This window comes from Peromyscus maniculatus, chromosome 2, assembly GCF_049852395.1.
Source record: "Peromyscus maniculatus bairdii isolate BWxNUB_F1_BW_parent chromosome 2, HU_Pman_BW_mat_3.1, whole genome shotgun sequence".
NCBI lineage: Eukaryota > Metazoa > Chordata > Mammalia > Rodentia > Cricetidae > Peromyscus > Peromyscus maniculatus.
In genome coordinates, this window is record NC_134853.1 from 50,927,003 (window position 1) to 50,952,180 (window position 25,178).

Consider the following 25,178-nt stretch of genomic DNA (forward strand, 5'->3'; position numbering starts at 1 on the left):
ATAAAAAACAAAACAAAACAACCCCTAACTCACTGTCCCCATTCCTGGATACAGACAGATATTAGTGGCTTTCTCTCTCTCTCTCTCTCTCTCTCTCTCTCTCTCTCTCTCTCTCTCTCTCTCTCTCTCTCAGTGCTGGCAATGATTCACATCCAAAATACTCCAAGATTAAAAGCTTGAAAAATTTCCCATGTATTCAAATGCAATACCTCTGGGATTTTGTTCTGAAGAAAAGCAATGATCTGTGGGACACATCTTCCAGGTGCATGGAGCATGCTGTGGGTTGAGAACTGAAATAACAGGACTGATGTGAGGTGCAAAACAAGAGCGGGGTCTTCTGTGACCTTCAGCTGTTCCGCCAGCGCCTGCCGATGCTGGAAGAGTATTTGTCTGCAAAGCACAATCACAGACATGCATAATTAACAAGGGCTCACCGTTTACATATTTTCCCTTTATCATTCCCTTCTCTAGTTTAATGACTCGGTTCCACAGCATTTTAAGGAATTCTTTAAATATGGACAATCTGTATACACACTACTTTAACTTCAGTTGGCACAGGTAGATAAACATGCTAAGAAGTTACAAAGCTATGAGACAAGGAAACCGAAGAAAGTATACTTTCTTCGGTTGCTGGAATCAAACAAGCTACAGTGACTTAAATAAGGTTTCAGGTAAAGAAGGTCTCAAATCTAATACAACGTCCCAGGATGAATCATCGTTGGATTAGGGAAGTGAGTAGACTCTCAATGAATCCCTCGACAGTCACACTCCAATATCAGATATGAAAGTAGCTCATGCTGAGGAGGAGTAACAAGAGAACGAACGTTACCTTTCCCTTTTTTTGTCTCCCTTTTTCACCATAATGTCACAAGCTTCTGTTGCAGAATCCAGACAAGAAAGGAAGTCTTCTATGCTCTGAAGACATTTAATTACACAATTTACTTTTATAGACATTTAATACTGATTTGCAATTTTACACACCAAACAAAAATTTTTAACAGAGTATTTGGCACACAGAAATTGTGCTTTAGGACTGAAAATGTTATATGCTCCCATCTTTCTCTCCCCTTCATCTCCCCAAAAGGTACCCACACACAGAGTTACTAGTTTTAGATTCCGCTTACAATGATTCTGACTGGAATCATGTACACACAGCGCTGTACCCACAAAGTTCTAACTGGAGTCACCAGCTAGTGCTGACTTACTTTTTCATTCAGAGAGTTGTGCAGTTTGGTAAGAGCTACTTTGGTTTCTTCCGTCAATTTACTTAAAATTTTTCTTCTTATCTGTAAGGGAAAAATTCTTTTGGCGTTGTGTTTTTGATATATGCTTGATATAAGATCAGACAAATAAACCCCCCATATATTATATTTAGTACTATGTAATATATCTTGTGTTCTGAAATTTAGGTCTCAAACCAGGGATAAAAATTACAGAATCATAGAGCTAGCCAAACGTGAGCCCTCATCTTTACAGCCCCAGTGGTATTAAATGACCAGAGTGACTGGCCATGTGGGAGGAGACTCTGGGTAAACAGACAGCCAGGGGTTTTTCTTTTCAGTGCCACCTGAAAGAGGGCCACTGAGCCCCACGGCTCTCACACAGAAAGGGATGTCAGTAGGAAGGGCAGTGGACCTTGTTCTGTGGCTAGATGCTTTTGTGATAAGTGGTATAAGGAAGCGTTCTTCATCTTTCACAGATGTAGATACTGTGAATTTCATGGTATTGTGGATTAGACAGATCATTCCTTCTAGTACATTTCAGGGAGGAGGGGCTGCTGAAATGCTTGACCGAAGGACCTGGCTGGTGTGCCGTGTCTGGGAAGACAGGCTACTCAGAGCCTCCTTGCTGTGCCTCCTATCAATCCTTACTTAGCTCTGTTTAAGGTCACAGGGAAAGACTCCCAGAATTAGACTTTCTAGAGTGGAAGTCGGTAAAGAGACAGGAGACATGCAACATTTCCGAGTGTTGGGGATCGTTGTTCAAAGTGAAAGAGGAGGAATCCAGTATCTTCCCAGTAATAGCAGAGATAAATAACTGCACTTCCGTCTGCGTTGGAGGGTGGTCTTTATTAAATAAGGGAGTCACCAGACCAAGAAAAATCATGCCACCTCTGTGGCGACAAACCACAGTAATAGAGGTCACAGCATTAGATGGGTGTGGTTTTACTGCTTTCAAAGCCAGTTATAAATGCAGATAGCTACAGGAATACCTTCTCACTCATTTTGCCTGAATCTCTAACCATAAGATGGTCCTAGAAGGAAAAGAAGGAAGAGAAAGAGGTGGCGGAATGGTTATTATTCCCACAGGAATAGAGTTAACTCTTTTACCTGTAGGTAACTGAGCCATGGCTCTACGTCACATGGCAAGTGCAGACATGATGGACTTGGGCTGTAGCTTAAGACCATAATTTTAAACAAATGAATCTGAGCTCATCTCAATATTTAAGTGGTATACTGACATTGACAAAAATGATTGTGAACTTAAGAAACTAATTATTAAGGAAGTTATAAATCAACAAGTAAAAGGGAAAGATTGATAGAAACAATTAGAAAAAGTCTTATTTATCATAGAATCAGAGTAATTAAATATTTTTACTGTAAATAGTTTGGTCATATTATCAATCCTTATAAAATATATAAGCACTGTACTATACTTAAATTCTTCAGTATTTTTTTTTGCCATATAAAAACTCTTATTTTCCCTTTAAACTATTTCAAATGAAAGGAAATAAAAATGTGCTTAGATTCAAATTACATCAATCAGCAAGCAAATCACTAACATACTTCACTTGTAATGGCTGCAGGGTCCTCTACCGCCATCATTAAATCTGAGGCTAGAAAGTTGAATATGAGGTTGGTGATATCAGTACACACTGTCTTCAGCAGGTGTTTGGTTAGGGCAGTCTGTGTGTCATCTGGAAAAGAAGGACACTTTATGAAGACTAACTTCCTTGAGGATTACAAGAATCAATAAAAAAGACACTATTAAGTATACCTGCAAAATACTTCATCCCCTTTTCAAATAATCTGATATTATTGTATAGGTTTGAAACCTCTTCTCGTAAGTCCTTGATTGTACGTTTTCTGCCAGTTCCAGAAGCAGATGTTGAAGACATGAACACTGAACGTACCACCTCAAGATACATTTTATTAAGAGGTCTGTGACAACATAAATATAGTTAATTCAAATGTACTCCATTTATGTAGATAATAAATTTTGTTTTAGTGAAATAATACTTTAAAATGCCTCCATCTTTCTAACAAATAAAATTAATTTGAAGCAAGGTTCAGTAAAGAATTTGTTTTACAGGGTCAGGAACAATAACTTAAATGGACTTTTAAATCTTTTTCACAACTTTAAAGTATTCAAAGTAATTGCAGGAAAGATGACAAGAATGATAGTAATAAACACTCTACAAATCTAAGCAGACCTTTAAAATTAATTTGCAAAATAGTAGAATATAAGTTTGTTCTTCATTCTCAGGAATCACAACAGAAGGTCTCAATTTCCAAAGTACTATTTAAGATGATGGATCAAAAAAAAAAAAAACCACCTATATGCTCTACAACAGATTAATTAAAAAATGATGCATAACTAGCAGTATCTATTTCCTATTTTTATAGACTATGGCTCTATAATATATTTATGCATAAAATTTACTTATATTAAAAAAAATCTCACTATCTCACTATAAGAGTTCTACCCCAAAATAAAAAAGTTAGATTACCTGAGCTCTTGGATTACACTATGAGACTTAGGTGCTGGGTCTAACTTGAGGGATGACCAGGTCTGGTTAACAGTGGTTAAGTTATGTAAAATTTCCTTCATTTTTGCATGTAACATTAGCTTGACTCATTCACAAAGTAGATGTTTCTAATCTTACTCTTTTTGAAGTCAATTTCCCCTTCCAGAGACTAAATCAAAATTGACATGATCCCTTTCTCCTTTTAGATGCTATTTTTCATGCTATGTAAGGGACCAGTTAGTAATTAGTCCCAGCGAAGACCTAAGACCCCAACTTCAGTGAACACTTCAAAGGGTCTCAGCTTCTACTGTTCACACTGTCCAAAGCATTTACTGAATGCTGAACTGAGCTGCCTCTGAAGGAAAATAAATTTGGAATTCCATGATTAAATTAAATTCAAAGGGTTGGGGGGAAAAAAGTCTAGCAAGAAGGTGGTGGTGCACACCTTTAATCCCAGCACTCGGGAGGCAGAGGCAGGTGGATCTCTGTAAGTGTGAGGCCAGCCTGGTCTATAGAGTGAATTCCAGGATAGATAGGGTGGTTACATAGGGAAATTCTTTCTAGGGAAAAAAAAAAGCTAAAATGTGGTTTTGGAGATCTTAGTAAAAATCGCATTCTGTCAAAAATGGTAAGAGATACTTGCTTTATTAAGTATTCTGCAAGTTCTGAAATAAACTCCTCAGGGGCATCTTGCACATGCTTCTTTAAATAATCTTCAATTTCATCCTGGAACATGAACATGATGTCTGGCTTCTTCTTTCCTGTAACACATGTCAGCAATGGGAAAACAAACACACACTCAACAGCAAAAGCCAGGCAGGTAATACATACCTCACCAGACAGAAATGCATTTTTATGTCAACAAAACTGCAATTTCCAAATATAAATATCTAATAAAGTTAAATTTTAAACATTCATATAGTAGAATTTCTTTTAGGTGATCATTTTTCTTAACTTCTTTTAAAAATGACTGTTTTCCACAAGACAGTCACAAGATGAGGGGAACTCTTCACTCTCATGTAACTTGGGAATGCAAATATTTAGGTATCAGGACAATCAATAGACTGTCTTTCAGAAAAGAGTGATTTCTCTTCTTTCAACAACAGATAGTGAGCAGAATTTCCTTCTTCACAAAACTTAGTGCTTACTGAAGTCTAGTCAGCCCTGGATATGTGACCTGAGAGCTTCAGAAAGTGACAGGACTAAGTTAAAATTTACCCTTTTGGAAAGATACAAAGGGAGAAAACAGAAAAACCCGTATCATTTGTTTTTGCTTTTCCAAAGACAATTCTATACTAATGACTAACAAAATTAGTATGCAGCCAGTGCAATGGAAATGTTGTTAACTGTGGAAATGTCATGCCTAACCACTTACTTGAAAGAGTATTGGTAGCAAAGAACGTGAACAATATTTTCATTATAAATGATAAAGCTATACCCTTCTACAAGTGATTATTTCCAGCTAAGTCGGATTATTGATTCTACAAGGGAAACCTTAGCAATAAAATAAAATGGCTCAAAAATCAATTTTCAGTCTTAATGAGGATCTAAAAAGTTGAAATCATAGCTTCGAAGCAGATACTCAAGTTCTAGTCCCTTCTAAGATCTGCTTTGCAATCCTGATGTTCACAGTAAACAGTTTTTTTTCCTGTTTGCTTCCCATAAGCCTTTTGTAGGTTGTTAAATTACATTTCTTCCAGTAATATTTCATACTGACTTAATTCTGTATTTTAGTTGAGAACCTAATTTCACCCTCCATTTCAGAGATTACAACATAACCCCTTTTCAAAGCACTGAAATTACTTTTAAGGTAGAATGGTTTTACACTGTTATAGTGCTTCAATAATCTATACACAAAAGAATGTCACATGCCTCATTTCTCTACGATTACAGGTATTAGAGAATAACTTTTTAAAAATTCCTCTTTATTCTTGCTCCCACTGTATCTTTGGAATTCATAAACAATTGTACAAAGTGAAAAGGAATAACACACAACACCATATCAATGCTGTTTAGAATCAGGACAGACAGAAAAACAGTTTCTATTGGACACTTTCCTTTAATAAACATTACTTTGTGCACATTAACAACAGTAGGTAGTTCAATCTTTCTTAGATTATTTAAAGGAAAGTCTAGGCAACTGTGAGGCTGCAAACAGTAGCATATTATCATATTTGAGGTTTTTGGTTTTTTTTTAAATTGTTGCGGGGGATAAAGAGGAGGCAGCATTATGTTTCATGATCCTATCTCTAAAATGGAAAAAAATATAATTGTAGTAGAAAAGCAAAATATGATGTCTCTTGCAGAGTCAACCTTGGCAAACATTATGAAGTCTAGGCAACGAAAGATGCAAGAGCAGTTAATTCATCCCCTCTCAGATGTAAGTAACAAGGCAGCCATGTGTGGAAAAATTTCAAACAAGCATGTCATTCTCTCTGTATCAGCTTCCAACATCTATTCTTCACCTTTCAATGTCTTCAACTACTTCCAAGAGTTCTTTCAAGGTGAAGAGGTATTGGGTGCACAAAGGTCTTTGTGTTCACAGATACCACTAGGAAACCAGGGACATTAAACATGCAGGGTTGTCTTTTCAAAAGAAAAGATGTAGAACTTGTTTTCTGCCTGGAAGGCGGGAATAGAGGTGGCTACTAGCCTGGGTGATCCTTGTTCTGTCTGTAGGGCCAGGCCATGCCAAGCTCCCACAAGCAGGACTGGAGGTGGCTAATAGCCCAGATGATCTCTGTACTATCTCACAGGCCTTTAAGGTAACACATGGAACTTATCTCTAGAACCCACCTTCATGGAAGAAGTAACATGTACTTTGACAAGTTTCGATGAAATGCACAGGGGATTGTGTCATACCAGTAAACCTTTTTCCAAATTGTACTGTACTTTTTATGTCTAAAACAAACTACCCGGGTCAGACTCGAGAAGTCTGACCCAGCCCTAGCTACTGAGTTGTGCTGAACTGTTCCTTCTTGTTTCATGTGGATCAACACTCTGCTGGCCCTGGTCGTCCCAGAGACTTCTGTTTTCTTGTGTTTTTCTTTCCTTTTTATGCCTAGTCTCCATCTTCTAAAATTTGTCACCCTTTTTGTTACAGTTATATGAATAAGTGAGATAAGTGAGCCAATACTAAGTTTCTCCATTTAGTCAGTATTTCTAGACACCACCCCAGCATTAAGCTTGATTCCAATTTTGATTTAGTTTAGGGACAGCATCTCATGTAGTCAGTCTAGAATGACAAAAACTCAAGGCTGGTCCTAAACTCCTAGTTCTTCTGCCTCTACTTCTACCTCTTTTTTTTTTTTTTTTTTGGTGTTTTTTCAAAACAAGGTCTCTCTATGTAACAGAGAGCCCTGGCTGTCCTGGAACTCACTTTGTAGACCAGGCTGGCCTCAAACTCACAGAAATCCCCTGCTGCTGCCTTCTGAGTGCTGGGACTAAAGGCATGTACCACCATGCCTGGTTCTGCCTCTATCTCTTAAGTGCTGGGATTATAACTGTGTGCCCCCACACACGGCTTGACAGTAATTTTATTTCCAGCGTTACTACTTTTCACTTCTTTTATCTTTTAACTGTCCATTTTTGTAAACTGTCACCTGGTTTATCACGGGGAGAAGGGTGGCAATACAGTTAACTATAAGCTGTGCTGTTTTTGCATGAAGATCGACTATGTATTGACAAACCTTAAAATGAGTGACTTGACTGTCAAAGACCATAATAGGCACCTTCTGTTTAGTGGTTTCCAGTATGAAAACTAAGAGACAAGTTTATTCTTTATATTACTAAACTGTGAAGTTTGTAGTCACTGAAATGCAAAGCAAATACTCTCTATGGAAACACACATACCCAATTATATGTATCTTACGAAAAATGTTAACACCACGTACACACAAATCAACAGTGAGCTAAGTTAGTACGCACCAGCGTGAGATGACTGCGACTCCTCGTCACTATCATCGTCTTTTCTTCCTTTCTTCTTGACCTTTTTAATTTTGTATTCTCGGGCATTGCCCCCTCCTCCTCCTCTCACACTTCCAGTGCCCTCTGCGGAAATATCTTAGTTAGTATTACTTATTTAACAAGTTTCAGAAAATGAAGATACTATACTGCTGTATTAAACATTATGATAGAAAAATGAAAAGCAATCTAAAGAAAAATTTAAATTCTTTTTATGGTCAGTTTCCATATTTAGGTGATAAGGGTAATAACAATAATAAATTCTAGCACTAAAAGTAGAAACCTCTTGAACTTAAGCAAATTCAAGATTGTTTTAACTGTAATTACTCAATCCTGACTCTTTTATGTAGCTTGCTGGTATCTTTTTAGTCAAATCCATCCCTTCACCTTTTCTTTTTCATCTTTTTTAAAAAAATTACTTTATGAGTATGAGTGCTCTGTCTACATATGTTTGTGTACCAATGCATGCAGTGTTCATGGTGGCCTGAGAGGGCGTGAGATCCTCTGGAACTGGAGTTACAGGTGGCTGTTAGCTGCCATGTGGGTGCTGCGACTCTGGAAGAGCAGCCAGTGCTCTCTTTCCAGCCACCCCTTCACCTTTTCTTGTCCCATCAAAGAAACATCCTTCCATTTGTTATCTCTGTTATCACAGCATTATTTTCCCTCTTATGACATATTCCATTGGTTTTGCCTTCTTGGCTAACAGACAGGTTATTATCCATGTTTGGAGGAGTCTGACTGACCCACCACTCATCTAGATTAAGAATTCCTAAGATGTAGTGGTTGAAAAATAACAGATACTGGATAAATGTCTGTGGGTATTAAATCAGTAACAAAAAATGGCATTATCAATTAGTTTATTAACTAATCAATTATCAATTGGTAATTTTCAATCAATTAATTTACTTACTAAAGACTTAATAAACACAAATCATGAGAAGCCTATGTCCTGTGCATGAGAGTAAAGACACATTACTGAGGTCGTTATCTGCCATTAGATGTCTACATTTAGGATCTCATCTACAAAACAGAATACTCATCTTACAGTGGGTTATGTGTTAAATAGTTTCCAACATAAAGATTACTTATTGAGTAAAATAAAGTGATTTCTATAAACTAAACATACTTTTCTAACATCTAAGCAGAATTCCCTTAGATTTCATTAATTTATTTCCCTCAACTTTACAATAGTAAGAAAAATAAAACCACATGCCTAAGGTGAAATTTATCTTTAATATTTGGTATTGAGCTTCTTATGGGAGGACATTTGAGTTGGACATGATTTGGTGCACCATAATTAATTACTGCCACACAACTTCAGTCACTGAGAATAAAGTACTTTGAGAGAAACAGATCAACTATACTGATTTAACTTGCCAATCAACATGTGTATTTTTAAATATCACTTAAATAAAAGGATAATATAAGTGTATCTGAGTATTGGGAGTCACTGGAGTAACTCTCTGTGGCTTTTCTGGAAAGATGGAGAGAATATCAGAAAGATCTCCAAAGTCTCACAGAAAAAGGTTTTACAAGAGGAAAAATTTTAGCTAATGAAATAAGAAGAGATTTTCATAGTAAAAATTATGTTTAAGCATACATGCTAGACACCTTTGTGTTTATTAATAAAAGAAGTTGAATATCAACGATTTTTAGCACTGACATAGCACTGATTTGTTGCTACAAGTAAAAGCGGGGGGGGGGGGGGGGGGGAAGGGAAATACATGTGCTTGTCAACAGTAACTTACTGATGAAAGTTCTCCCTAGAACAACTGCAACTGAGTATACAGGTCAAACACAATGTTTAACAGGAGAGTTGCTCACTCAGGAAAGCTGAAATTATGCCAAATCATGTTTTAGGTACTAGGGATACAACCATGGATGTGGTTTCGAAACAATATAATACACTACAGTGACAAAGTCAGCTGTGGAGGCCACATGTATGGTCACTATTATGAGGGATTGGAAAGGCACAAGGAAGTAACATTTGGAGTTGAACTCTAAGTGAAAGACAATCCAGCTGCTTGAAGTTTGGAAGAAGCAAGTTAAGAGCATAGTTAGTGCAGGGGCCTTGGAGTGAATATGAACTTGGCAAATATGAGAACACAGAAGGGAAAATAGAAGGGATGGATAGCCATGAAAAAGGTTTTGTTATCTTTTCATGAATACATACAAAATCAGAATACACTGTGTTGTTTTAATTTTCATGATTAAAATTGAATTTACTAGCAGCTGAATAGATGGCTCAATGGTTAGGAGCACTGTCTGCTCTTACAGAGAATTCATGTTCCATCCCCAGCATACACATGGGAGCTTCACAACTGTCTGTAACTCCAGTTCCACCCTGATGCCCTCTTCTGGCCTCCTCTGGCACCAGGTATACATGTGGTGCACAGACATACATGCAGGTAAAACATATACACATAAAATTAAAAAAAAAACAAAAAACTTAAATTTTAATTTAGTAGCAGGATTTGATTCAGATTAGCAGTTAAGATAAAAAATGAATCATTAAAATAAAAAGTCTTTCAAAGTACAAAAAATACAAACTCAACTTTCCTAGCAGCACTTGCTAGAGGCATCATTTTTCCAATGCATATTTTCAGCCCCTTTATCGGGACCCCAGAGCTGAAGCTACTTGGGCTGACTCCTTTTCCACTCACTCACAGATCTGTGTGTCTGTCCTGTTCCAGCACCACACTGTCTGTTAGTACACCATGGCTGTGGTACTTTAGTATGGGACTGAGACAGCTCCAGTGCTGCTCTTTACTTCACATTTGTTCTTCTCAGAATGGGGCTATCTGACATGCAAGTATGGAAATGTGCTAGTGAAACCCCTTTGTACTAGTAACATGTACTTACAAACACTATGAATGAGTCTCACTTATTCCGGATTTATTACCTGTTGCTTTCTTCCTGCGCTCATCTTTTTTATCCTTTTTATTTGTATTTACACTTTCTAAAATGGAAACTTGCTTCAGATCTTCTTCAGTGATTAAATGCACAGGATTATTTTTCATTTCCTGCAATAAAACATGCTCTTTTAGTAGGATACACACACACACACACACACACACACACACACACACACACACACACACACACACACAACATTTCAAACAGCAGAGAAGTTGCTTATCAACTCATACATCCTAATGATCATTATTAGGTTTCATTGCTGAAGATGATAGAGCTCTTAAGTGCTGCTCTGAGCCTGCCGTCTTTGTGTCTCAGTCTCATCTGCTGTTCTTCTCTCCCTGGCTAATGAAGGCAGCAAGGTAAACACAGAGCATCTACTGCAGAGGGAGAGACACACTCTTTGCCAGCTCTCACTGGCTTTGCCAAGCTGAAAAGAATCCCCTTGTCCCTTTCTTTTTTGGAGACTCTTGAGCACTGTGCCACCAGTATACTTGAAATTATAAGAAAGCTATGGACACTGCTATCACTCCAATGACTATGAGTTGTAGCCTTTTCAAATAAATCTATTTTTCCTATGAATTAGTTACTGAAGAGCTCTACTACTTAAATTTTATGTTAACAATTAACAACGAACTAGAACTATTTCCAGCTTCAGAAATCAGTTTTTTTTTATGAGACAGTTCTTTAATCTCTAGTGACAAAAGAATACTTCTACAGTAAAAATATTATCATTTTCTTTTTGGTTTCCTAGAAAAAATGCTTAGGATAATGAGGAGTCCAGTAACAAGATTATCTTTCTCTAAGTCCATTCCTTTTTTTTTTTTTCTGGTTAAACAGAGTTCAAAGAAAGGTGATGAACATTTTTTAATAAGTGATATCTAACACACACAACACACAACACACACACACACACACACACACACACACACACACACACACACACACACACACACACACACACTTCCAGCCCTGTATTGACATACAACATTCTTACCAGAGTATCATTTTTTTATTTGAAGATAAGCAATATGAAGGTCTACTTGTCCCCAGTACAGAATAAACACATTTAAACCTAAAGTTTACTGATGTCACATCAATAATTTTATTCTTGTCTGCTAAACAAGACAATTGCAGAAAACTATCTCACAGTCACACTACTAAGGTTTAAAAGAATATAGTTAAACACAAATGATTTACACATTGAATGGGTCTGCATGAATTCACCAACAGTGTATTAAGACATAGGGCTTGCTTTCTCTGAGAACAGGCTTTGTGCAGACATGGGGGTTTGTACTACAAGCATGAACTGGACAGCTATGAAGACACGCCCGGCAAGAACTCTACTTCAGAACCCTTTGAGACAGCAGTCAACTACCAAAAACTTAAAAAAGAAGACGTTCAGGAGCTCGAGAGAAGGCTCAGTGGTGACCAGCACTAGTTACTCCTGCAGAGGATTCATGTTTGGTTCCACCTCATCATGGTGGCTCACAGCTGCCTGTAACTTAAACTTAGGGGATTCAATAGCTTTTGCTGACCTCTGAGAGCACCCAAATACAGTTACACATACATATACATAGACATACATGGATAAATACAAATAAGTATTTTTTAAAAATTCATCAGTTTTTGATTGTTTAAGATAGGCTCTTACTATACAGTTTGGGGCTGACCTTAAGCCTAACTAGACTAAAACTAGTATTCCTTGCCTTTAGCTCCTGAGTGCTGGAATTACAGAAATGTACCATCATTCTTGAAAACTAATTAACTTTGACAGTAATAAAATTTCTTTTCTTGAGTTATCCTGTTTCTTCTAACCAGGTAAAATCAATGAAGTTTTGCCAGATTTAATAATTATTTGTGGTACTACTCATTCTTTGTACTAAAAATATGTTCACTGATTTTCTTTCTTTGATGTCTCTCTGATCACAAAGTAAGTTTGACTTACATACATTTTAAGTTTTAACAGGGGATAAAATCCTTTGGTGACTTCAATTAAAAACTATGTAATTTTATTGGTAAGATTTTATTTGTAAAATTAGTTCTCTAACTTTTAACAGGTTCTAATGAAGATGAAGAAAAGGAATAATAAATCCTAGAGGACATAAAAAAAAGAACTGTGCAAGATGATATTCCTTTGTGGTCAGACTGCATACAGCATTTCCCAAAAGCTATCAGATGATCCTAACTGCAAAGAAAACACTGTGAAGATGAGCAGGTGGAAGAAACTCTGGATACCTTTTCAGCTTTTTGGTGCATCTGTTCACTGAACAGCTCTGTACAGTCATTTATAAATTTTTCACTGACCACAACTGTGTCATTAAAGACTACAGCTGAAGCTTGCTTGCTGAATGGTCTCATCACCTGCTGAAGCAGCATGGCAGCATCTTCAACTGACAAAGAACTGGGTAGCAGAGGCTAGAATTATAAGCAAAATGAAAATGAGAAATACAGGAAAACACAGGCTATCTGTTTCATATGTAAAACATACATATATATGTGTAGATATATTTATAAATGTGACTACCTTCAAGGAACCTCATTTAAGCCAGTGACTTTCAGAAGCAGTTATGATCCCAACTTTGCAAGCTGTTTATCTAGTCTCATCAGCACTTGGAGCTCTAGAGTCATATAACATTTTTTTTAAACCCAATTTCCCCACTTGCATGCCTGGATATAGCAATCTCAAGTTGGGCAAAACACCACCCAAACCTACAGACCTCTCTATGCTTCTCTCTTATAAACTTAGAAACAATTCACCAGTAATTCCTGACAAATTTACCTGTACAAAGTTTCTTTTCAGCTCTATCATCTGAATTACTATTACTAATTACTATTTTACACATCTCTTCCTATGAACTGCCTATCTTAAGAGAAGATACGTGTTTGTCCACCATATTTCTAGCATATGGAACAGTGCCTACCACACAGAAACTACCTGAGACCTGCTGTAAGACTAAGGATGCCTTAAGAAATTTGGCAAGCACAGCAGGAGTCTTCCTACCTTGTAAAAACATCTATGTTCTGATTAGAAGTAACAGACTGGCCTCCAGCCATTACCCATAGTGAAGTGTCTCTGTGGCATAACAAAGGGCAGGTGAACCTTGAACAATGAAGTAAAGCACTATAGGTAATAAAACAGTTTCTGCTACTACATTAAGAGGTTACTGGAGAAGGGATAAGCAAATGCACCAGGATGTCTGAGGTCAGGGTGGTTGTACAAGCTTGGGTATGACATTATAATGGCTACTTTCAACTGCTAATTCACACAATCTAGAATCACCTGGGAAGAGTCTCAGTGAGGGACAGTCTAGATCAGGTTGGCCTGTGGGCACATCTGTAAGGACTGCCTTGATTGTGTTAATTGGTAATGGGAAGACTCAGCCTAAAAGTTAGTGTCACCATTCCCTGGGTTTGGGCCCAGAACTGGATAAAGGGAGAAAGGAAATCTAGTGCTAGCAAGCATGCATGCATGAGTTTGTTCTCTGTCCTTGACTGCAGATGTACTATGACTAGCTGCTTCACATTCCTGCTCCCTTGACTTCCATTATAGATGGGCAACTTGGAGCTATCAGCTAAAACAAGTCTGTTCACCCTGAAGTTGGTTGTATCAGGGTATTTTTCAAAACAACGGGAAAGAAAACTTAGATGTGCAAAATCTCATCAATTTTACTCTCAGGACTGAAATGACTGCTATATTATTTTCTTTGTTTTTGAGATTTATAAAATTCTGGATTTGATCATGTACACTTATAACATTACTTTAAGCCTAAAATACTTAAAATTTTATTTCTGTTGTAACAATGACTTCTAGAATTTACTTCTAAAGGCAATATTAGCTTTACATAGCCTATTTCTTTTTTTTTTTTGGTTTTTCGAGACAGGGTTTCTCTGTGTAGCTTTGCGCCTTTCCTGGAACTCACTTAGTAGCCCAGGCTGGCCTCGAATTCACAGAGATCTGCCTGCCTCTGCCTCCCGAGTGCTGGGATTAAAGGCATGCGCCACCATCGCCTGGCTTACATAGCCTATTTCTAAACTGGGCATATTTTGGAAAAATATCACCCATCACTGATTTAAACAAAAATTAAGAGAAAAAGGTGAAACATACAGAAATATCAACCCATGTCCCCGAGCTGATGGCTTCCTCTACTGATGCTTCCACCTGGTCCACAAGTCCTTGACCAACACAAGCTGCCTTCAAAAACAAGAGTTGTGTATTCTTATATCTTTTCTTTATATAGTTCACGGCATCTGGGATTCCAAGTCTGGATAAAGCATCAAATTCTAGAAATACACAAGAAAGTTGAACAGAACTGTCAATCACTCACACCTTCCAGAAGTCTTATAAAAAGTTAAGTTCTACACAAACCCATTCTTTGAATGGGAATGTAATGTATTCCAGTATTTTCTGAGGAATGCAATAAACGCAGTGTAGCTTGTTAAATGGCTGTTTTCCTCGATGTCTATTACTGAAGGTCTCTGTAGGAAACCTGCTTCAAGTGCTCCCTAAACACAAGCTGTGTGACCTCTTCCCCAGCTGAAGGGCTGAAGGAAAGCAGGACTACCGAGCAATACAATGAAAAACGGCAGTAAAGTAAATGGCAGCAGTGCACATTCAAACTCAAAACTGGAATCTATTTTGCTTATTTTAGTTAATGGAATGAATTTTATTTTTAATGTGTTACTGTACAATAGGACAGAGCCATTCTCCAAAGTAGACCATTTAACATAACAGACTCAGATTTACAGACGTTACTGGTACTGAAGGCATTACAGTTATTAAGAAAACTAGTAATAACGCTCTAACCTAAGTCTGTGGTTGAAGAAGTTGAATGTACACTGTCAGAGATGAAGTGAGCATAAGCAGAGCCCTGTACTGGACGTACATTCAAACCGTTCTTCACAATCTTAGGAGATCAGGGCTGCACTCAGGAAACGAAGGGGCTACTGCTTTAAATCAGTCAGGCTACTTTACAGAAATGACGGTAGAACCTCAGAAGTACACTTTAGAATAATGTTAATGTTTCTGTGTTGTAGAAAACTGATAAATGTAAGCATTGTAAAGCTAACAGTCAATGAACGCTTCTAAAATGAAATAACTGGAAACAATAAGCACACTACATTAAACACATGATAATTGCTTTTGGAGTTTAAAAACTTAAATTTTTATAACACCTGTATACAAATTGAAGATTAGTAACTATCAATAACATCATTTGGCATTTTTAAATTTCAATAATAATGGAATCAATTTCAATTCCTAAGCCCCACAGAATTGAATGTGACAACTTTTGTAGTCAAAGGGCACCATGACAATCTAATCAATCACAGGAAAACGCATGTGGACTCTGGAGTGCAATATTTTCTAAGAATATTCCAGTGTTAGGAAGAAATTTTGGTTTCAAAGAAAAGAAAAAAAAAAGTTACCTAGGTAGCCGTTCTGCCTGAAAAAGGAATCCACCCATGTACTCTGTGTCCTGGAATAGATGTCAGGGACAAACACTGCTTTATCCTGTCGCCCGCCAACCACAGTGCCTCGTAAACGTCCAGTGCCAACGAGTTCCTCAAGCACAGCTTAAAGCACACACATAGTACACACGAATCAGAACAGGGACACAGTTTTAAAGGCCAAGAGCTTTCCAGTCATGCTAAACTTTTCCTAAACTTCATGCTTTTTAAAGATACATTAAAATTTAAACACCATGCATGAAATTACACTTTAAACAAAATCCTTGATACTTGTTTTATGAGACTACTCAGGCTGTAATTCAGGGAATATTTACAAACTAGTATAACTCAAACCAGACACTGAGTGATTTTGAACAGAACTCAACATTCTGGTCATGAAATCAAAAATGGAGGCCATGGAAGAGGAGGAAGCATCACGAGAGAGTGGGAAAAGCTTGAAAAGAGGGGGCCATGGAACACATGTGACATTAAAGCAAATGGGAGGGGACCGTGTAGGAGACGGAGGGGACCATGTGGGGGACGGAAGGGACCAGGAAGAGAGAGTAGTAGAAATGGAGACAAAAGACAACTATGACACATATGTATGAAAATGCCATATCAATCCCATTACTTTGTATGTTAATTTAAAAACTTGATAAAAAATCATCACCCCATTATTTCTTTCATAATTTGATGTAAAACAGGTGAGCAAATACTTTAAGAACAGATAGTGTTTAATCATTAGCATTATACATTCAATTTACTAGTATTTAGAAGAACCAAAACACCAGGACACATTAGAATCAGCAGTGGGTCACTTTCCATTATTACTACATTTCTGTTTAACCTGAAGCAGTATATCAACCATTCTTAATGCAGAAGTAAAATGCCACAGCTGAGAGGATGAATGCTGTGGTGCCAGTGGTCAAGGACAAACCTTACCTCTGCCATCTACTAACTATAAAACACTGGGAAAATAATTTCCTCAGTGCCTTTATTTCCTTATCTGTGAAATGGGGACAATAAAAATACCTATCTCCTAAGGCTGCTGTATTCAAGTAAAGTGTTACCATCAGCTGGCATATCATGAGCACTCAATACATATTTCATCATCACCACCACTATCCTCATAAGTCTACAGCAATCTGGAAGCTAATTGGACTTTAAACATGCTCAACAAGAGGGAAATCATGCCTCATATGGTAATAATGACTGAGGCTAGTGAAGTTATGGATCTTGGAGGAGAACCAACAACCACCACTTTACTAAAGCAGCATAACCAACTACATTCTAAATAACTGTCCTTATTCCCACAGTGCAGTCCTCACTCCTTATCAAGGAAACCTCTTTCTGTAACACAATGAGATCATTATAGAGAACTAAAACCAATCAAAATACCCAGTCACAATGGATCCATATATAGTACAACTCTTGCACTTAAGGCTTAGGGACCATTGTGAAAGAGACGGTGGAAAGATTATAGGAGCCAGAGCAATAGTGGCTCCTAGGAATGTCAAAGTCTCACCAACATGGCTGCCCACAACAACGGACATGGTAATGTGGAGGGAAAAAGAAGCCAGGAGGCCTCAACCTTAACACATACAACTATAGGCAACTCAGAAATGCTGAGTGCAGGAGAAAGTCTTTCCCAGGGACAGCACCCCATTTAGTTATCCAATAAGACCCACCACCACCACCACCACCACCACCACCCCTCCCCCCCCAAAAAAAGAAGTCATGAATTTGGAAGAGAACAAGGAGGGAGATATGGGAAGTTCAGAGCACAGAAAGGGAAGGGAGAAATGACATGGCTACACTATAATTTCAAAAAATAAAGAAAATGAGAAAATAAATTACTTTGTTTCATTAAAAGTCTATAAAGCAGTGCTATACTCTTGATGCTGAATGTCTTCTTGGTCCTAAAGAGGAGCTACTGAGCTGATGGAGCTTGCGGAAGGCAGAACCCACAGGGAAGTCCTTGGATCATTAAATGTATGCCCTTGAAGAGAACTGTGTGAAACTTTCTCTTTTTCATCATTGGAGATGAAAGCCAGGTACTCGTGAATTCTCAAAAAACACTGTATTACTGAGTTATACCCACAACCCAAACAATACAAATTGAAATAAAACTCACAGTAAAGGAGCTGCTCCTGAAATCCATATTTTGAAATCAAAGAATTCACTGCTGTAGGCCTTTATGGGAATTAAAAGAAAAAAAATTGGAAGTCACTATAGAATTGTATATGATTAAAAAAAATCCAAATGGAGTTTATTAAAAAAAAAAGCCAATTAATTTAAAAGAAAAAATAACGGCAAAGTTATATCAACTCTTAGATACCTGATCAGGACTGTGCTACCCAGGTAGTAGGAATGAGTTTCTTCATAACCTAGATCAATTTCTATTATGATTCCAGTAACTTTTCTTTTTGTGATGCTGGACTTGCTCTTGCCCCCACTGTGCAGCAAACTAAAATCCAAGGATGCTCACATTTCTCGTTATCAAATGCTGTGGGACCTCCCTATAACTTGTACACTTAGAATTTGTAGATGTCCTAATTTTCTAATGCAATGTGTTATCTGAACAGTTTAGTGCATATGTGATTTCTCCAAATATTTTCAGTACTGGCTGCATCCATGAATGATGCAGAACTCACAGACATGTGAGGGCGGGTGAGTATAATTTTCCTTACTGTGGTTTCACTCTACTCACTTGAGAATATTCGAGTGAGATAATATGTGTACTTAAATGCATCTGGAATATTTCTAGACAAAAGTGTTTGAGAGAAATCAATGTTTCTATGCTCTTTTTACTTATCTGTACTTTCTGTAACATTTTCTAAACTATTTTAATAGGGTATGATTTATATATGATTAACATCTACTCAATTTCAAGTGTGTACTCAATGATCTTAATCTTAATAAATTCATAAACTTGTGTAACCATCACAACAATCCAGTTTCACAATGATTTTACCACTCAGTAGTATTTGCAGTCAATCACTGCTGTTACTCTGCAGATAAGAGTCGTCTCTTTCCTGCATCTATAAATTTGACCTTTTAGACATTCAATATCGTTGAATCAATAGGAGGTTTTGTGTCCCTGTTTTCTTTTACAAAGTATTATATTAGTAGATGTTCATCAATAATGAAACATGCATGAAGTAGTTCAGTCATAAACATCACTCTATAATAGATATATCCCAGTTTGTTTATATGTTCAGCTGACAGATATTTACGGTGTCTATTACAATAGTCTGAAGCATCATCAATAGATTTAATGAATATCATATATTCATGTCTTTGTATGGGCATTGTGTGTGACTGTGGCAGTGGGATAGGGGTGCTATAGATCATTCCAGGGCTTTGTGCGTGCACAGGTGGCACTCTCCTACTATCACTAACTTGTGTCCCCAGACCATCGGTGTGCTTTTAGGTAGTTGAACATATACCTGAGTGTACTTTTTTCTTTCTTTGTGTGTGATGTATGTATGTGTGTTCAGGTATGTGAACCTATGTGTGAGCCTGTGGCGGCCAGAGGGACTATCTCTCCCCTTTATTTTTTGAGACAGCGTTTTTCACTCAACTTGGAGCTTCCTATTTAGTTAGGGTTGCTGGTTAGCAACCTCCCAGGATTTGCTTGTCTCCACTTTAAAGTACTTGGGTCCAGATGTGCCTCCATGCTTGGCTTTAAAGAACATGCTGAGAACATGTGAAGACACACCTAGAGCACACACCTTACCCACTGAGCCATCTGCCCGGTCCTGCACTTACTTTTCACTGCTCACAGTTTTGGAAGTAAGATTTTGTTTTTGTTCACTTAAAGCCATAATCTGTGTTCTCAGCTAGATTTAATTTTATGCATATTCAAAGTCCTTTAACTAATTCCAACTTTTTAATGCCTTACTGAGTAGTTAGAATGCCATAACTTTTTTTCCTTTTAATCCTTGAAAAAGCTTGGTAAAAAAGAACCATTATTTAAAAATGAATGAAACACTTAAAGCTCCTATGTCTGGAGAGTTTTGACTAAATTATTTAACAAAATTTCATACAGATCAATTTGTTTTATTAAATTGTTTGATCCCAAATTTTCTCAAGTTGCCAAATTAATTAGGTCCCAGTACGCTGTAAATTGTGTCATCTCTGTTATCTTACAGTAATTATCACAACCTTCTTCATGTTATTTTGTGTGTGTTTTCTGTTCTCGTCAAGGAAACATACTTACAAAAATAGGAGCTTCTTTAAAGGACTCCACCTTAGAACTTAGGTATTACTCAGGGTAGGCAGTCAATAAATGTACTAAATTTCTAAGTTCTTTGATTGATGAAATTTTATTTCGATTTGGAACAGAATGTGGTCTATTGTACCTACATGTCACACTCGGCTTAGTATTTACTTCCTGTTCCTCCAGCTACCTGTACCAGTATCAACATAACCTTGTGGACAATATGCCTTCAGACCAGAAAAGTGAATGGTTCATAAGTTTCAAACTAGTATACAGATACAGTGAATTCAATCCACTATCTGGAAGCTACATGTCTTAGCACTATCTTGTCAGGTGCAGAATTAGGTTGACAATATCTGCACACAGAAACCCAGGATTACTATGAGAGAAAAAAACTGCTGACTGTGACAAAGTTTATACTCACCACAGTAATCAGCAACATAGAAAAGACACATACATGAATAAGAAAGTATTTTTAGTTTTTGACTAAACTATGAATTCAAAGGGCCCCAAAAGTTACAGATCTGCCTCTCCCTATCTCTACCAATCAGCTTCCCAGCTCAGCTCCTCTAAAAGCTATCACTTACTTGCATTTGGAGAGATCGCATATAGGCTGTCAGAAGCCATGGAGGATAAAGAGTCCATGGGTGTGGGGAGAGGGGGACTACAGCAGCAAAAGCAAGTCAGGTACATAAGTACATAATGGGAATTGATGAAATAAGTAAGCACATTAAAGACAATGCATGCGAAATTTACCACGGTTAAAGAAGAGAATTACAAATATAGAAAACAGCAAAAGAAAGAAAAAGAAAAAAGAATGAAATGAAGCCTCGTATTTGACTTGAATTGGAGATAACAGTTTGATCACATGGTTTTGCTATATATACAAATAGAAACAGAAAGTACACACACCTGTGTCAGTACATCCTCTATCTCAGTGGTTTTCAACCTTCCTAATGCTGCAACTCTTTAATAGAGTTCCTCATGTTGTGGTGAACCCCCAACTATAAAATTATTTTCACAACTGTAATTTTGTACTGTTATGAATCATAATGTAAATATATGTGTTTTCCAATGGTCTTAGGTGACCCCTGTGAAAGGGTAGTTGACCCCAACACAGGTTGAGAAGCACTACTTTAACCTGTTTAGAAGAGGACCAAGGAATAGTGAGACCCAAATAGTATGTAAAGCAACTAAGTATCCAGATGTAGGTTTCTACACAGTCTACTCCAACAGAGGAATCAGGCAGCCTTAGAGAAAGAGCTAGACAGGCTGAGTGGGTCAGGGAAATATAAACTGAACCCAAAACACTTGGTTCTATCAGTAAAAAAGTACTCAACCCAGGAATGATGAGGTCATGCCTGAAGGTCAAAAGCCAGTCTGAGGGCCAACTACCAGCAAAAATCAAAGGTGATTTGAAAATGGAATTTATAACATGTTGAGAGCAAATGAGAAATTTAGGGAACACTAAGTATCCAATAAAAACAAACTAACTAACAAACTGTAAGTCTGAGGAAGAATGGGATACATGGAACTAAAATTTCATCCCTGCACATGACTATTTGTTTTCTTTATAAAGGAAAGCAAGGAGCTTTTCAGGAATTTTATCAGCTATATCTGTTAAGTAATTATAACACTAATCAGTAATTGGAAAAATCTTAATTGTGTATCACCTGCTAAGATTTAATTACAAGAATAATGAGTCCCTTCTGCATATTCCTGCCAACGATGGGCAGCCTAAATACTGACACCAACGTGCACAAACAGCAGCCCTGAGAACTTGACATTTTAAAGAAGAACTGATCTGTGACCGTGTCAATATCGAGATCAGGAGAGTCAGAGAAAGACCAAACAAGTATTCCAGGTTGAAGGTGATCAAAGACCTATAACAACTAAACAAAATTCTTGATTCTGAACTGAACCTGAAGGGGCTAGAAAGGGCAGTGCTGAAGCAATCAGTATATCAAAATGAATCCAAATCTTAGATGGGTGTATGTATCAATGTTAATTTTCTGACTATGAGTTCTGTATCATATTATACAGGACAATGCTCTTTTTGTAGGAAATACAGATTAAAATATTTGTGGTAAAACTTGAATAACTTCTATACTGGTCATAGAAACACTCTCTAATAGTTTACTTAAAAATTCCAGACTATTTAAGAATAAAAAGAGAAAGGAGAAAATTGTTCCAACTGAATATAAGCTTCCCCTCCAAAGCTTTCAATCTTTTGTACTCCTGTGCCATGCATGTGTTTGATACTAAATAAATACATACTGTTAATCTGCTCTATTTAAAAGAAATGTCTGCCTTAAATACTGATGCAAAGACAAGTAAAATAAGGATAGAAAATAGATAACAGATTTGTGATACCAGACAAATGGCTTGAGAAGTGACAGAGGGTAAGAAAATGGACAATGAACACAGACATCAGCCTTAAGTGCCCTTAAGAGAAAAGACTTTGAACAGGGTATTAGATAGAGTGGAATATGCCATCCACAGAGTTGTATGGACATCTCAAAGACTGATGGGGACACAAAGCTATTCAACAGAAACTATGTGACAGGGGAGGCGATAACCAAGAACATACGCTTTCTGAATTCTCTATTTAAATAAATCTGAACATCTCACAGACTCTTAGTTAGAAATGTGCCTGTCTAAATACTGCTATTCATTACAACTATGAACTTCTAGTAAAAAGGATTTCAAAAACAGTCCCACTTAAACGCAAAGTACGCCAGGTTACTGACTTATCTGCCCCACATCACGTGGTTGCTATGTGAACCATGGACCCAAGTCCTCCTATGTTAATAATGGCATGGTCTTTCCATGATTTCAGGGTGATCTTCACATAGTGATGTTAGCATTAGATTGTACACTGTTTTCTGTAAAAGTACAAAAGGTGTGGGAGCAGGGAAAGGAGGCAATGTGAGTGGAGACAGCTGAGTTTGGGGGTCCTGGAGGCTTTACTAGTCCCATTCAGAGCTCTCTTTCTACACGTTTAATAAACTGGGATACTTTCAAGATTTTGCTTTAAAAAGATTCAACTACCAGTTAAAGATGCAAATCATATCAAAGAAATGTATAAGAATATACATATATACATACTTCAAAACATGCTTACCGGGTAATAGCACTGAAGAGCCCACGGATGCGTGCTTTATGGCGAGCTACAAAGGCCTCAGTGAAAATCACCCCTCTGTTATCAAGGTCAATATGGCCATTGATAATTCGACCAAGTCGCTGAGTTAGTGCCTGGGAATAAGAGGTCAACATTTAATAATTTGAAATAACAAAATTAAAATATGTGTTTGTACAATCCTACTCAATTTATGCTATGTGCTGTGACAGAAATTTCAACTGTACATATTACATCATACATGAACTAAAATGATGGATTAGTATCTAGAAAGCTTCATTGTCTCATAGCAGAGTTCAGAAACATACCAAATTGTTAAAGCATTAGCTATAATAATAGTAATTATTGATTATCATTAGTTAATTGACAAAGGATTAACTCTAATAATAGCCCTCGCTTACAATACTTATTTCTAATGGAAAATAAAAATGATCCATTAGCCAGTTTTCTAGATATAAATGGTTTTAAACATAGAAATAGCAAGACGAGTCTCAGAGAAGGCTCTGCTTGGACCTTTGGATACTAACAGGAATAAATGTTATTCCAACATTTTCCAACTAAGGGAAACATAAGATCTGAAAAACGATATTCCCCAACAGTAAGAAGACTTTTTCCAGATTTAAACTGGCAGATTGCTGGTTTCTTGACTGTTTTCAAATCTGAGACAGCATTTCTCCTCAGATACTACACCTGTGTAAGTAGTGTGAAATAGGTCTGGACATATTTCATATCTCCCCAAAAGCAAATGTATTCAAGCTGGTTTTTTTTGATAGTTTTATAATGAAGAAAAACATAATAAGCTTTTAGGAACATGCTTGTGATATTCAAAAAATAGAGCTGAAAAGTCTTAAGTACCCAGGAGCATAGTTACACAAGAAATCATTTGGTCTGAACCTAATAGTTTTTAAATTTAACTTTCTATGATTTATAGTTTCTCAGGTAAAATAGGACTTAGACCCTTAAATGCTTTGTAAAAAACTATTGTTTCTATATTGTGTTATCCACCCGGCAAGCTTATTCTACTAATATACTACAAATAGGCCTCAAGTAATCATGGTTTGGTAACTTTCAAAAGTTGGGTTTTCTTAAGGTGAAAGGTAGTTTTGGAGGTTTGAATGAGAAGGCACCTCCTGCCCCCATAGACTCATATATTTGAATGTTTGGTCCCCAAAGGAACCGTTTGAGAAGGATTAAGAGGTGTGGCGTTGTTGAAGGAGGTATGTCACTGGGGGGTGGGCTTTGGACTACCTACCTGTGGATCAGGAAGTAAGCACTCAGTGCCATGTCTGCCTGCCTGCCTACCTGCCTGCCTGCCACAATGATTAGATGATTATGGACTAACCCTCTGAAACTGTAAGCAAGCCCTCAATTAAATGCTTCCTTTTGTAAGTGTTGCTTTGGTCATGATGTCTAATAAAAGCAAGAGAACAGTAACTAAGATGGTAGTTAAAATGAGATTTGGCTATTTCCTTGTTTCAGTAAATGGCAAACAGACTACTGTTTGCAGAGTGCTGTCCTTGTGCTAACACTTCATTAGATATCTCATTGATGCTAATGAAAAGGACATAGTTATTCCTTCTCCAAAGGTATGATATTTGAAACACCATAAGATGAAATAATCTTAATGTCAGGTAACTAAGTAGTGGCATCAATAGGATTCAAATCCAGGTCTGTTTAACACTAAAGCCTATGTATGGTTTTCCACTGTATCACATGGACATCTATGATTATAACAAACTACT

The 25,178-nt window shown here is 37.2% G+C and overlaps 1 protein-coding gene across 1 annotated transcript in view; it reads right to left on the minus strand.

Annotated features, from left to right (window-relative positions):
- The window catches only part of Ufl1 (UFM1 specific ligase 1), a 31,706-nt gene that overhangs the window by 1,185 nt on the left and 5,343 nt on the right, over window positions 1-25,178 (minus strand). Inside the window, exons 6-18 of the mRNA XM_006979245.4 lie at window positions 23,422-23,552; window positions 18,210-18,268; window positions 16,055-16,201; window positions 14,736-14,911; window positions 12,866-13,045; window positions 10,614-10,734; window positions 7,676-7,798; window positions 4,392-4,509; window positions 2,998-3,161; window positions 2,787-2,917; window positions 1,206-1,286; window positions 830-915; window positions 210-390 (exon numbers count right to left, since the gene is read on the minus strand). Coding sequence (XP_006979307.1) covers window positions 210-390; window positions 830-915; window positions 1,206-1,286; window positions 2,787-2,917; window positions 2,998-3,161; window positions 4,392-4,509; window positions 7,676-7,798; window positions 10,614-10,734; window positions 12,866-13,045; window positions 14,736-14,911; window positions 16,055-16,201; window positions 18,210-18,268; window positions 23,422-23,552 — 1,698 coding nt within the window. The remainder of the gene's footprint in view (window positions 1-209; window positions 391-829; window positions 916-1,205; window positions 1,287-2,786; window positions 2,918-2,997; window positions 3,162-4,391; window positions 4,510-7,675; window positions 7,799-10,613; window positions 10,735-12,865; window positions 13,046-14,735; window positions 14,912-16,054; window positions 16,202-18,209; window positions 18,269-23,421; window positions 23,553-25,178) is intronic.